This window comes from Caretta caretta, chromosome 3, assembly GCF_965140235.1.
Source record: "Caretta caretta isolate rCarCar2 chromosome 3, rCarCar1.hap1, whole genome shotgun sequence".
Lineage (NCBI taxonomy): Eukaryota > Metazoa > Chordata > Testudines > Cheloniidae > Caretta > Caretta caretta.
In genome coordinates this window covers 150147722-150160603 of record NC_134208.1, presented here as the reverse complement: position 1 = coordinate 150160603, position 12882 = coordinate 150147722, and the positions used below count along the sequence as shown (strand labels likewise).

At 55.1% G+C, this 12882-nt stretch overlaps 1 protein-coding gene across 1 annotated transcript in view; it reads right to left on the bottom strand.

Annotated features, from left to right (window-relative positions):
- Positions 1-596: 596 nt before the first annotated feature.
- The window catches only part of LOC125634865 (regulator of G-protein signaling 22-like), a 32543-nt gene continuing 20257 nt past the window's right edge, over positions 597-12882 (bottom strand). The window contains exons 11-19 of the mRNA XM_048846205.2: positions 12435-12579; positions 8894-9051; positions 8455-8612; positions 7585-7753; positions 6036-6113; positions 4279-5182; positions 3447-3642; positions 2241-2413; positions 597-1719 (exon numbers count right to left, since the gene is read on the bottom strand). Coding sequence (XP_048702162.2) covers positions 1612-1719; positions 2241-2413; positions 3447-3642; positions 4279-5182; positions 6036-6113; positions 7585-7753; positions 8455-8612; positions 8894-9051; positions 12435-12579 — 2089 coding nt within the window. The 3' untranslated portion in view covers positions 597-1611. The remainder of the gene's footprint in view (positions 1720-2240; positions 2414-3446; positions 3643-4278; positions 5183-6035; positions 6114-7584; positions 7754-8454; positions 8613-8893; positions 9052-12434; positions 12580-12882) is intronic.

The window sequence follows — 12882 nt, the reverse complement described above, 5'->3', positions numbered from 1 at the left end:
TCAACACAGGAACTTTTACATCAGAAACATGGCACTGAGAGGGTTTGCCAGTTCTGTGAATCGCCTAAAACTGGGGCTTGGGGCCTCAACCCAGACTTAGGTGCCTAAGTCCCTTTGTGAATCGAGGCCAAAGTGACTGGGCAGTGCAATCAGGGAATGCTGGCAGAGCAAAAGCAGCATCTCGGCAGCAGGAGGAATTACAAGAGCAGCTGGGGCTAAGTTGTGAAGAGACAGAAAGGTAAGTAGCTCCTGTTCGATGCCGTGGAGCAGGGGGAGCCCGAGGTGGGCGATGAGCTGGGAAGCTGATGTTAGCAGCACTTTGAATGCACACAAGGGGGCAAGAGTTCAGTGGTTAAGGCTAGCCAGGAGGTCATGAGGCTGCAGCAGGCACAGTGTGAGTGAATGTCCCATGTCAGGATCTGAGCTGACTGCCGTGCAGGCAGTGGTGGAATCCCTCAGCCCCACAGCCAGCGCTGCCCAGCTGCCAGCACTGTTGCACCATCCTCTGGCACTGGCCGCTACCCCACTTTGGCCCAAGAGCCTTGAGTTTGTAGAGCGGCTCTTATGGGCCTGGAACTCAGTCCCTCACCTGATGATCAACTCAGTCATTTTTAATAGGGACACAGGCTAGTGCCATAAAATAAGAGCCAAATGCATAGCTGTAGCATGAGCTATGACACCACATCCTTTGAACTCCACCCCTGGTTAACAAACCCTCCAGCCCCGCCCTGCTGCACCTGGCGTATGACCCTGCTCTGGGCAAAGGGCTGCCTTGCCTTCATTTTAGCGTCACGTGTGCTGTAAGAGCGTGGGTGGGCTGTTCACTCTGGGAGGGAGGAAGAGCAAGCACCTTGTTCTGCCCAGCTGCCTCCAGACTGGAGGCAGAGAGGGGAGGGTCTGAATGAGAATACAGAATCGACCTGTTATGTCAGATAAGCAGCCCACCCATGTCTGTCTCAAAGCTTAGGCTGGAATTGCCCTGGTGGCTGCAGCTCTCAGACCTGGAAACTCCATGTGAGGCTTAACCCTTAACATCACACAGATAGCCCACTGTGATCTCGGCTCCCAGCCACTCTACAAGGACTCTTCCTACGAGGGCTTTTCACTATCATGTGATTGATGTTAACCTGATCCTTTGAACAGGAGATGGAAATGCTGGCGAGGGGGGCGTTGGTCTTTTTGTGGAGGGAGAGAGCAGATCTGGTGCCTTTTGTGCTCCTCAGTGCACTGATTCAGCTACTTCAGCAGCACTGAGAATGCAGGCAGCTGCCTCCGCTCTTCTGGGTTCAGCAAGAGCTTGTGTCCAGTCTGGGTAATTGAAACCCTCCTTAATGAGAGAGGGACTTAGGCCAAGACTCCCAGGTTTTCTCTCGGTGCCAAGGGACCTTGAACTTCCAGCGGGGTGCCCGAGCCTTGCTTTACCATGCCACCATACAGCAGAGGGTCACTTCCCAGATGTGTCTCCTAGCTGTTACCTGTTTGCCTTCCCTGTGTTTAAAAACAGCTCAGAGCTTGATTTTGCAGCACACCAGCCACCTCTAGCTGCCACTCGTGTTGCCAGCGTTATGGCTCTACATTGGGTGCTGTAGGCTAGAGCGCTTTCTGTCCTGGTCAGAGCAGCACCGGCACCTCGGGAAGGTGAGGAAGCTGAACTCGTGCTGACCTCTTGCCGTTTCCAAACACAGAAGTGCAGTTGCCCATATCTTCTCTGCTGGAGGCCTGAGTAAAGAGAGGGAGTTGTAATATCCAACTCTGTGTGGTTACAGGAGCAGAAAGGCCCTGTAACCAGCTGGAGGAGAGGGGGGACATTGGGTTTGTGTAGGTCGCTTCCTGCCCTAGGCTGTAGTGTGTTGTTACTGTCTGCTGTTCAACAGCTGCTGGGTTCCAACCCAGAAGTGGCTGTGTTGGACAGCGGGGAGGGATGTTAGTATAAGGACAAAAGAGGCTCCAGCCATTCAAGGGGCTGTTTGTTGTGGGTGTTGCTATATGAATAGCTGCTGCAAACACCACCTCCTTCCTGTACTGGCGTGTGGGTGGGAGGAGTAGCTTGGGTGCTACCAGCAGGAACACTAGGCTGAGCCCCTTTGTGTCTTACTGAAGTCGCCAGGCTGCTGGCAGGAGCATTTCGTAGATTAAACACCTCAGGGCTGAGTTTTGAGTCTGAGTTTACAGCCAGCTGAGACCCTTTGTTGGCTGCCCCTGCTCTCTTTAGGGGTGGGTGTGCAGACCTGCACACTGACCTTCAGGGCAATGCCCCTGCTGATGGAGAAGGTGTAAGTGAAGCCGCCCTGCTGCTTGCTCCCCTTCACGTTTGCATGCTGCTGCAGAGGAGACAGTTGGAATGTTTGTGGTGGGCCCTGGGACCGCTCAAACAGGGCCCGTCTCTGCTGTAGGAGCTGCTGGGCTCTCAGCACTGCAGAGGGAGAGACAGTCACAAGAAAGGGTCTGATTTCTCATTTTTTCTCTCCACACACATCCCAGGACTCCATTCCCTGCCCTTCCCCCCCCCCACCACCACCACCACCTGGGATTGTGCAGCCCAAGCGAAAGATCCCGTGCGGTCAATATTTGGATTGGATTCCCCCAAAGGGAAGTTCAGGATGATTCAAGGGGGCGGGGAGAACACTCCCTAAAAACCTGTACTGAGCCAATGCCCTAGCACGGTGCTAGATGTAACACTAAGGTCTTGATTTCTTGTCTTGAGAGAGCCCCTTGCACTTTTCCCCACAGGCAGGAGGGTCCCCTGGTGTTGTGATCAAATCAACTCTGGTAATTTATGTTCTGCTGCTCTTTAGTCCCCGTGGTTTCCTCTGGACGCGTGATACTTCACTTCCCCTTGTGCAGTGACTGGGGCAGCATGACTGCTGTGGCCCACCCCGTGTTGGCCACACTTAAGTAGCGCTGATTTTTGTCTCTACATTGTCTGTAAAGCTTTTTGGATGAAAAGGGCTCTGGGAAGAGTAATGGATCTGACACTGAGCCCTTGGAGGGACAGTTCTCTCTACCCCAGCTCAAGGAAACAGCTTAAGTGCTGCCAAAGGACTTCTGCGGCTCAGCGTTTTGAAAGGGCAGTTTTGCGCCTGGAGCAGCTGGCCAGTGTGGAGGAGAAATCTCTCAGCACAGCATCGTCCCTGCAGATGTTTACTGGTGTTAGTAGAGCAGGCACTTAGCCTGCACGAGACACGAACTGGTGGCAAAAGCCTGGCGGGGCAAGAAATACTCCATTCTACAAGGCAGTCCCATGGGGAATTTATCCCTGAGGGCAGGACCACCCTTCTGCAATTCCTAGGGGTGAAAGGCCCTACCAGCCTCAGCATTTTATCGGTCCACACAAGGGACAAGAGAGACACAAAGATGAGCCCTGGGGGGTGCCCTTTCCTGGGGCCAGAGCTGCACCATGGGCTTGGACTCTACAGTCCGACATGGACTCAGGGTGATGAACGTACCCGGGGCTCTCTGGACGCTCTCAAGCGACCGCTTCAGCCAGGCCTTTCGGAACCCAGCCCAGTACGGCAGTAGGGTGCTGAAGACTGAGTCCCTCAGCTCATCGAACAGGCTGGGAGGCGGTGCTGGGGCATCCTGCTGGAGGGCCTGCTCAGCTGCCCGGACAGCTCTCCCCAGCTTCTCAGCCTCCACCACTACCTAGGGAGCAAGCCACAAACACACTCAGGGGCTTGGGGCAAGGGAGCAAGTCTCCATGTTACCAGCTGCAAAAACCTTTCCCCCTCCCTCGCTTCAACAGCGTAAGGCCACGGGGGGTGGGGGCAGGGATCTGCTAGATATCCCAGCTGCTTCTACGCTAGTTTGGCCTCTCATTCTGCACAGGCTGATGCTGGGCTCTCTCAGCCCCAGTGCTACCAGGTGCTGCTGTGGAGGGCGTTTTCCAGACCAGGTGAGCTGAGGACAGGCTTCGGGTATGGGGGGGCTGAGCTGGGGACGGGGTGGGAGCTAGCCTGGGCTGAAGTTGGCTTGGGGATTACGTTGGGGTTGATCACTGTATTTCATCATCTTGGAATTTTTTGGGTGGGGGAGGAAATTGGGAACTAGCCTGTTCCCTCTTACAGCATTAAATATGGCCATTGACGCCCAGTCCTGCTGTCCCTGATTTCAGTGGGAGCCCACAGAGGTTACACACCCATCACTCTGTTTTGCAGAACTCCTGTGTTAAATATCAATGCACAGCTAATACTTCAGACCCAGCTCCTCCTCTCTTGCCCTAGGCCTGCCTGACAGTCTGTTTGCCCCATCCCTACTCTTGTGTCCGAGCATGAGGCCTACCTGCAGCCGGGGCTCCAGCTGGGAGACAAGGAAGCAGTTGCGGATCACCTGCACCTTCTTCCTCAGGAGAGCCCTGTCCGGCATGGCATGATGGGCGTTCTTGAACTTCTGCACCTCCAGGTGGAAGTGCAGGCCGTGCTCCAGCACAGGGGGACCATGGACCTGCAGGTGTTTGAGGAAGTGCAGCCTCTCCAGGGTGGGCCAGCCTTCAGCAGCAGCCCTGAGAAATTGGCAGAAGGAGGCCTTGTCTTCCTGGCTGGGCTGGGCTGTAGCTGCTAACCCCCCGGCAGCTTTCCTGGTCCTTAGATGCTTGAGGGCCACCTTGGCAGCCAGCAAATGCAGGAGCGGCTGAAGCTTGGGCCAGCCCTCATCTTGGATCCGGGAAGGCTGTACTCCGTGCCTGTCCAGCCCCTTGCTCACCTCAGCCCAGAAGCTCTCAAAGGCCGAAGCAATGTGCGCATACAAGGCAGCTTGGATTTCTTCCACGCTTGAGTCGCTTACTGCTCCCTGGCCCACCTCTGTCCTCAGTCTCTTCCTCAGCTCCCTGGGGAGATGAGGGCTCAGCGGCCCAGCCCCTTCAAAGAGGTCCAGGAGCTTCAGCACACAGCTCAGCCGCTTCCTGCCCTCTGGGGCTGCCCGGCACCGCTCCAGCTTCTCCAACAGCCCTAGCACCCTCTGGAGCCCTGCATCTTGCATTTCCTGAGCCGCCTTTCTATAGGCTTTGAAAACCACCTTGTTGTTGAGCAGTTCCAGGGCACGCTGGGGCGTCACTGACCCTTCCCCGCTTGCCAGGCCAGTGTGGCCTGAGCCCTGCGGCTTGGCTGCTGCTTTCTTCCCCCACCTCCTCTGCTGTTCTCTGCCTTTCTGGGCATGAAAGCCAGTATTTTCCTTCTTCTTCCTGGCCCTGCAAGGATGCAAACAGGTTCTCAATACAGCCATAGCACATCAGGCTATGATCTTGTTGGATCTCATAAGCTGAGCAGCATCATGCCTGCTCTGTACTTAGATGGGAGACCCTTCCTTCCCCCCTCCACACCCAGTGAAACCAAAAAGCAGTGATGGTGGTTTTGAGGGAGTACCTACACCAAGTCTGTGCTTTCCCTATGTCCTCACGTGATGCTGGTGGTTGCTGTGCTGTTGGAGATGTTTTTCAGGGTCTGACCACTTATGGTCAGTGTAGATCCCATGAGACTGAGGGATTGTCCTAACCCTCTTCCAGGGCAGGAAATTGTATCCTGCCTCCTAACTTCCCTCTGCAGTGGGACGCTGTGTTCTTCATGTCCTCTGCAGTGTTTATGTGGTGGGGAAATAGCTGCCTTAATCCACCCCAGATACAGCTGCATGCCAGTGGAGGGCACAGTGATTCTCAGAATGAGAGTTCTGTGAAGTGATTTGGGTCCTTTCGCAAAAGAGGGATAAGATCTAAATAGAAGATCATTATCAATATAGCAGCCTGCATTCTCCTCTGGGCATCAGGGCTCTATAGTGCAAATATCATCCCCAGAGTACATGTTCTTAACTAGGCACATGCAGTAGAGGCTACATAAACATAGTGGGGACAGTGGGCAGCAGGGACTTGATTAAAGCGGCTGGAATTTTAGCTGTGAAAATGATTCATCAGCTTGGTAACACCTCTGGGAATCCAAATGTCCAACTGGACACCTGACTTCCTTTTGGAGCTCTCACAAAGCGTCGTTTGCCAGCCTGAATCCCAAGCAACTGTGTGTCCCCTTTGCTGAGTTCAGACAAAGAAGTACCTGTCTCTTCTCTGCTTTATTCTACTGTCTTTGCTCCTGACATCCTGCACTTCCAAGTAAGAGGCTGGGAGGCAGTACCTGCAAGAAAGAGGGTGGCACAGAGCAAATGAGCCAAGTGGGCAGCTGTCTCGCTTAGAAGCAGAGTTTAAAAGATTTTTGCGATGCGCACTCGCTGGTTGGAAAGAATCTCAAGCTGCAGCCCAAAGCTAGAAGTGAATGAAATACTCCGGCCAATCCTTCATTTAGCTGCTCCACTCTCAAGTGGAGGTGCTGTCAGGAGTGGAGCAGGAGCGCTGGCTAGCAAGCAGTTCCCAGCTGCTCCAATCCTGGCCTCCCACAGAAGAAGGGGCTGTAGAGAGAGGAGCAGGAGCACTGGCTGTGGGAGAGCTCACAGGTACTTTCAGCAGGCCATGTGCGAGACGGTAGTGGGTGAGCACTGGCTTTGGGGCAAGGGGGAGCTCCTAGATTAGTCCAGTCTGATCTTCTCCCAGCAGGACGTGCTCCAGAAGATGATGCAGGAGCACCTGTAGTAAGATGAGGCCCTGAAACATAAACCCTTGGTATCAGAGGCCCGGTATGAGGCCTAAGGCCTGAACTAAAGTAATTTAGTCAAGACTTTGCTAACAAAGCAAAGTTAAGCTGTGAGCCAGAGGCAGGCCCTGCTCCCAGAAGCTGGCAAGGAAAGGGCTGATGCTGCAAGAAGATACATACCTAAAAGGTACTGGACACTAGCTATCAGAACACTCTGATACTTGCACATTTCCACACACATAACAAGCAACAGGCTGACCCATCCCAAAGACAGGGGTAAAAGGGTAATATGATGGATAGAATTGTTTTGTTCGAACCAACATGTACAAGGAGAGAGGCGGCACCTGGCTACGTAAAGGGGTTGTACCTTGTTATGTAGAGGGGTTGCACCTCAGTACATCAGGAGTGATGCGTAACTTGTTTGTACCTGTGTATAAGAATTCATCCCTGGGGCAGTGTCTTTGTCTGGCCTAGGGGGCAGTGGCGTGTCCCGCCACTGACTGAGCCGGTCCATTGTCAGGGAGCACATATTCATAGTATGTCCTATAGGGTCTGCGGGGAACTATTAATGTGCTTCATTTGACTATAAACCTGGCCAGGTGCCTTCGTACCTTATCGAAGTCTGTGGTCATTGGGGGTTCTCTCGGGATCTGCTGTGTCCGCTATCTGCGCAGAGCCAGGGCAGCGCACAGAGGGAACACATGCACGCAGCCGACTGTTATCAACATTGGATAGAGCGGAGCACTTCACCGGTGGCGTCTGACAACAGCACCTACTGTAGAAGGCCTGAATCCAGGACTGCCAGCATTTTATTTGAGGCTGCAAGGAGCCAAACTGTCTGGAGAGGAGGAGTAAAGCCCTTCACTAGGTGCAGTTAGGGAGCTGTCTCAGCTATGTGTCCATGGATAAAGCAAGAACTGAATTCCCCTATAAACCACTTCTCTCCCCCTTGTCTGCCAGTGCTTTACACCCGTGTCTGGAAACCAAAGAAGAGGACCCAGGGGTTCTTGGGACTCACTCCAGGAAGGTGGCTATCTCATGGCGGAGGTAGTGGAGCCAGGCCTCACAGAGAACAGCGAGCACATGCTGAGCCACTGGTTCCAAGGCCAAAGGCTCCAGAGGTTGGTTGCTGGAGCTGAGCATCTCCTGAAGCTGCTGGATGTAATGTGGCAGATTGGAGCTGAGCCCTGCCGGGAGAAGAAAAGCAGAGCGGAGCGTTGGCCTTGGACTCCATCTTCAAAGGCAAGTTCGCTGGGGCAGGGAAGTAAGTAACATGCAGCCACTGGACACGAACCCTCCTCCAGTGCACCCCTTTGCATTGGTTCTCCAGAGGAGTCCAAGGAAATCTCCCCACGAGGCAGTGTGTTGGTCCCCAGCTGCCGTTTACGGAAGAAAGTGGTGCAGTAAGTCTACTTGAGCAGGAAACTAGATACTGTCCCCGGACCCTATACACCAGCCAGTGCCTCCCATGTGTCCCTACAACTGAGATGGGCTGTGGTAGCGACTCCTCTCCCAGAGGATGGGCTGCTTCTCTGGCTTTGGGAATTCACTGGGCTATTGCTCCCATTCTAGACCTTCTGTCACCGGGCCCATGGAAAATGGGTTATTTAGCAGCTGGAGGAGGGGGCAACTTGCTTTCCAACCTCAAATCCATTTTGGGTGGCTGCAGGTTCAGACTTAGACCGTCCCTCTAGACCCCTGAATGTTTTCTGGTATTACACTCCCACTCACTTATGTTCTCTAGAACCAATAATTTTGCTCATTAGTCCCTGTGGTCCCCCGGTGCAGGTCTCTGGGATTCAGCCCGGGATCCTCACGCACACCCAGCCACAGTTGAACCCAGTGCCAAGTGGATTTGGCCACTGAATGCATATGGTGTGGAGCTCACCGACATCATATGGCGCACCGTGCACCAAATACATATGGAAGATCTGCCAGGCTGAGCGGTGGGGCTGGAGCCGGTCTGCCTGCCACTCCCAAGCAGCCTGGTGCTCCTCCAGCACTTGCCACAGCTGGAAGTTATGGACCTTCTGAGCATCCTCAAACCTGGAGGGTAAGCAGGGAAAGAATGCGCATCAGCCTGGGGGAGTGTGAACAGTGAATTAGTCCCGTCTCCTCTGGAGCAGCCAGCAGGGATAGAGCCCAGCTGGCTTGTACAAGGCTGTATGGTGGCCTCTGGAGAAAACTACCCTAAGCCAACATTTGTCTCTGATGCATCAACTCTCTGTCACAGCTAGAGGTAACACAGCAGCAAAGTCTATATTCCCAGGGATTCCCCAGCTCAGTCAGGTGGCTGAAAAGGATAGGGACAGGAGAGAGAGACTAACCTGGTCAGGTAGTGAAGAAAGCTCCCCCCAGCCCCAGGATCACACATTAGTGCTTGGAGGAGGTGGGAGGTCAGCGGTGTGTCAGGGAGATTCCATGGGAGGTCTGGCTGCCGAGCTGATGCAATCCTCCCTCGCCAGCTTGCACCGGAGCACGGAAGCTGCATCGGATGGACAGCAAGAAGAGGTTTTCAATGCTATATTCATTCTGACCCTCACTGCTGGCTCTCCAAAGGTGACAGAGAGCTGCCTCAGGCCCTGGCCAGAGACAGATCCCCAATTAGAGAAGAGGAACCACACAGAATAACCCTTAGCTGCATTACCAGTCGCAATCCTGCATGGCTGGCTGCTACTAACAGTGCAGAAGGACATCTCAAGTGCTCAAGGAAGAACTTGAGCTGGAGCAGAAGAGCTGGAGGTCTGTCTTTTTTTATGGCCCTTCTCACCCAGGCTCTATTCATTCATCCCCCCACCCCCCCACTGTCACGGAGTCCCTGGGCGATGCTCTGGAACTGCTCCCCATGAAGCCAGTCAGGACTCTGGGGTAGTCGCCTTTCTGTGAGCAGACTGTCTTCAGGACACACAGCTCACACAGCTTCCACCTTCCTGGGTCTGACCTCGGAGCATTCAGCATCCTCTGCCTCTCCGTGTGCTTCCCCCAGCGAGTCCGCTCAGGCGGTGCTCCTGGGGAAGCCAGAGGGTCCTGCACCCCAACTTCGCAGTCAGACGTGACTCTCAGCCAGCCAGTAAAACAGAAGGTTTATTAGACGACAGGAACGTGGTCTAAAACAGAGCTTGCAGGTGCAGAGAACGGGACCCCTCAGCTGGGTCCATTCTGGGGGGCAGTGAACCAGATAACCACGTCTGCACTTCACTCCATGTCCCAGCCAGCCCCAAACTGAAAACCCCCTCCAGCCCCTCCTCCTCTGGGCTTTGTTCCTTTCCCGGGCCAGGAGGTCACCTGATTCCTTTGTTCTCCAACCCTTCAGCTCTCACCTTGCAGGGGGGAAGGGCCCAGGCCATCAGTTGCCAGGAAACAGGGTGTCGGCCATTCTCTGTGTCCAGACCCCTGCACACACCTGCCCTCTAGGGCTCTGCAATGATCATACACCCTTACCCCACCCCCTAGAGACTTAAGAACTGCCTAGGGGAAACTGAGGCACCCCCACACTATTCAGAGGAAACATTAAGAACAGTCCCACTTCGTCACATCTCTCCCCCCTTCGAGATCGAACTGAGCGGGGTCACTTTAGCCGGTGACCTGGGGAAGTTCGAAGCCACCAACGTTCCCATGGATGCCCCAGCATCTCTCCCATTCCTTGGTAGGAGTTACACCAGGCCCTTCCAGTTTCACACCCTCCCTTAGGTCAGGGGTGGTCGATAGCACTCGCAGGCTGCATGTGGGAAGGTTTATGCAGCCCATGCCCTTTGGCCACCCCAAGAATGTCTCCCCATTGACCATCACCTTCTGCTCCCACTGGAGGTCCGAGGGGCCTGGCCCCAGGAAACTCCACACAGACATATAGGTTGGGGTCAGGAGTGGGAGCCTGTCCACATCCCCAACCATCTGGCTGACGGAGTCTATGGCCTTGGGACCCAGCAAGGGAGCTAGACACCGGGGCTTTTCCGCAGGGTCCCCCTGGTTCAAATCTCCAGCCTGCTCAAAGGCAGTGAGGTGGCATCCACACACCCCCCCCCTTAACCAGGGGCAGCAATTTAGTCTCGAGGTTCCCTGCGGAACTGGCCCCCCGGGATCTATCCCCACTCACCCCGGGGAGGTCCCCTAGGCCTCTCCGCCCCACCACCCCCAGTTCATGCTGCTGCTGCTTCTGCAGCTCTTTCTCGGGCTCTCGCTGTCTCCCACGGTCCTCTTGCTCTCTCAGACTCAGCTCCAATCCCGTCCGTCTCGATCCCCCGATGGGGAACCCGATCGTGAAGACCCCCGTCTGGTCGGGGAAAGGAGTCTTGGCGATGCCTGGCTCCCGCTCCAGCTGCTCCCAGATCCTGCTATAGCCCCAGTTGGGGTCAGGAATCTGTTCCTTAGAGCGGTCATCCTCCTCCAGCTGCACGATTAACTCTGCTTTGGTGAACTTTCCAACGCTCAACCCTCTCTTTTTGCACAGGGTTACAATGTCCTTCTTAAGGAGACGGTGACAGGCCATCACTCCGCTCCTCCCAAGTTGTTGTGGACTCACAGGCCCGTGTGTTCTCAGCTCCCCACGGTTTCCAGGGAGAACCCCTAGTGTGCCAGCCCTTCTCGAGGTCACCACCTCTTTGCCAGGGTCGAGCTGCAGACTCCTCCGCCCCTTGGACTGCTCGCTGCAATCCCCAGGGGAACCCTGTTACTGCACAGTCCTTCTCGCTGGTCACACACTCCCAGGGGTTAACCGCCCCCCGAAACCGCTCCTCTCTGAGCCTTCAGCAGGCCTGGTCCTCGGCAATCCCCCTTCGTGTTACTGCTCCCCAGTCACTTACTGCAGGAAGCGCCATCCACGGGGTGCAGTACATCCCACCGCTGCCACCAGTTGTCACGGAGTCCCTGGGCGATGCTCTGGAACTGCTCCCCATGAAGCCAGTCAGGACTCTGGGGTAGTCGCCTTTCTGTGAGCAGACTGTCTTCAGGACACACAGCTCACACAGCTTCCACCTTCCTGGGTCTGACCTCGGAGCATTCAGCATCCTCTGCCTCTCCGTGTGCTTCCCCCAGCGAGTCCGCTCAGGCGGTGCTCCTGGGGAAGCCAGAGGGTCCTGCACCCCAACTTCGCAGTCAGACGTGACTCTCAGCCAGCCAGTAAAACAGAAGGTTTATTAGACGACAGGAACATGGTCTAAAACAGAGCTTGCAGGTGCAGAGAACGGGACCCCTCAGCTGGGTCCATTCTGGGGGGCAGTGAGCCAGATAACCACGTCTGCACTTCACTCCATGTCCCAGCCAGCCCCAAACTGAAAACCCCCTCCAGCCCCTCCTCCTCTGGGCTTTGTTCCTTTCCCGGGCCAGGAGGTCACCTGATTCCTTTGTTCTCCAACCCTTCAGCTCTCACCTTGCAGGGGGGAAGGGCCCAGGCCATCAGTTGCCAGGAAACAGGGTGTCGGCCATTCTCTGTGTCCAGACCCCTGCACACACCTGCCCTCTAGGGCTCTGCAATGATCATACACCCTTACCCCACCCCCTAGAGACTTAAGAACTGCCTAGGGGAAACTGAGGCACCCCCACACTATTCAGAGGAAACATTAAGAACAGTCCCACTTCGTCACATCATCCCCCCACCCCCCCACAAACTAGTCTCGGGTTGAGGGGGCCTGTGATTCTGCTGGTACCATCTTTGCCTCCTATACCATTTTGGTGGTGTCCCTGCCACCAGCTTGGTGACTGTCTGCCCCACCTCCCACGAGGCAATTAGAGAGCCACCCTTATTTTGGATGGCAGGGTGTTGTGTCCATGTGCTGTTAACCTGCCTCAGTGTTGGATTGCGTCACATTGGGAAGATGCCCGCAGGGAGAGACACACACTATCCAAACCATGCTCCCTGGAGGCGTTACTTACACTGAACCAGTCTGCGCTTCTATTCGTGCAGCTCATGCATCCGCCACCCACAACAGGAAGCGACGCAAACACCTTGAGCGAAGGCAGGAAGTCAGTTGCCACGGGCGGCCTAGGCTTAGTCTGGGAGCCTGAGGTGGGGACAGCCCTACCATGGAGTCAAAATAAATATGTAACAACACCCTGCTTTCCAAGCAGTTCCGTCTCCTCATTTTAAGAGGGGAGAGACTGAGCCAGAGGGAGAGGTCAGGCAGGAAGGCAGTGGGAAGAGAACCCAGCTCCCCAGTAGGAAACTATGCCCCATCTCAGCCCTCTAACCACTGGATCTCACTCCCCTACTAGGTCCAGGAATAGAAAGGAGGAGTCCTGATTCTCAGCCCTGCTGTAACCACTGGATCCTCCCTCCTCAAGGCCTCTGCAGTTGGTGAGGCCAACAGGGGCTGTGGAGTCT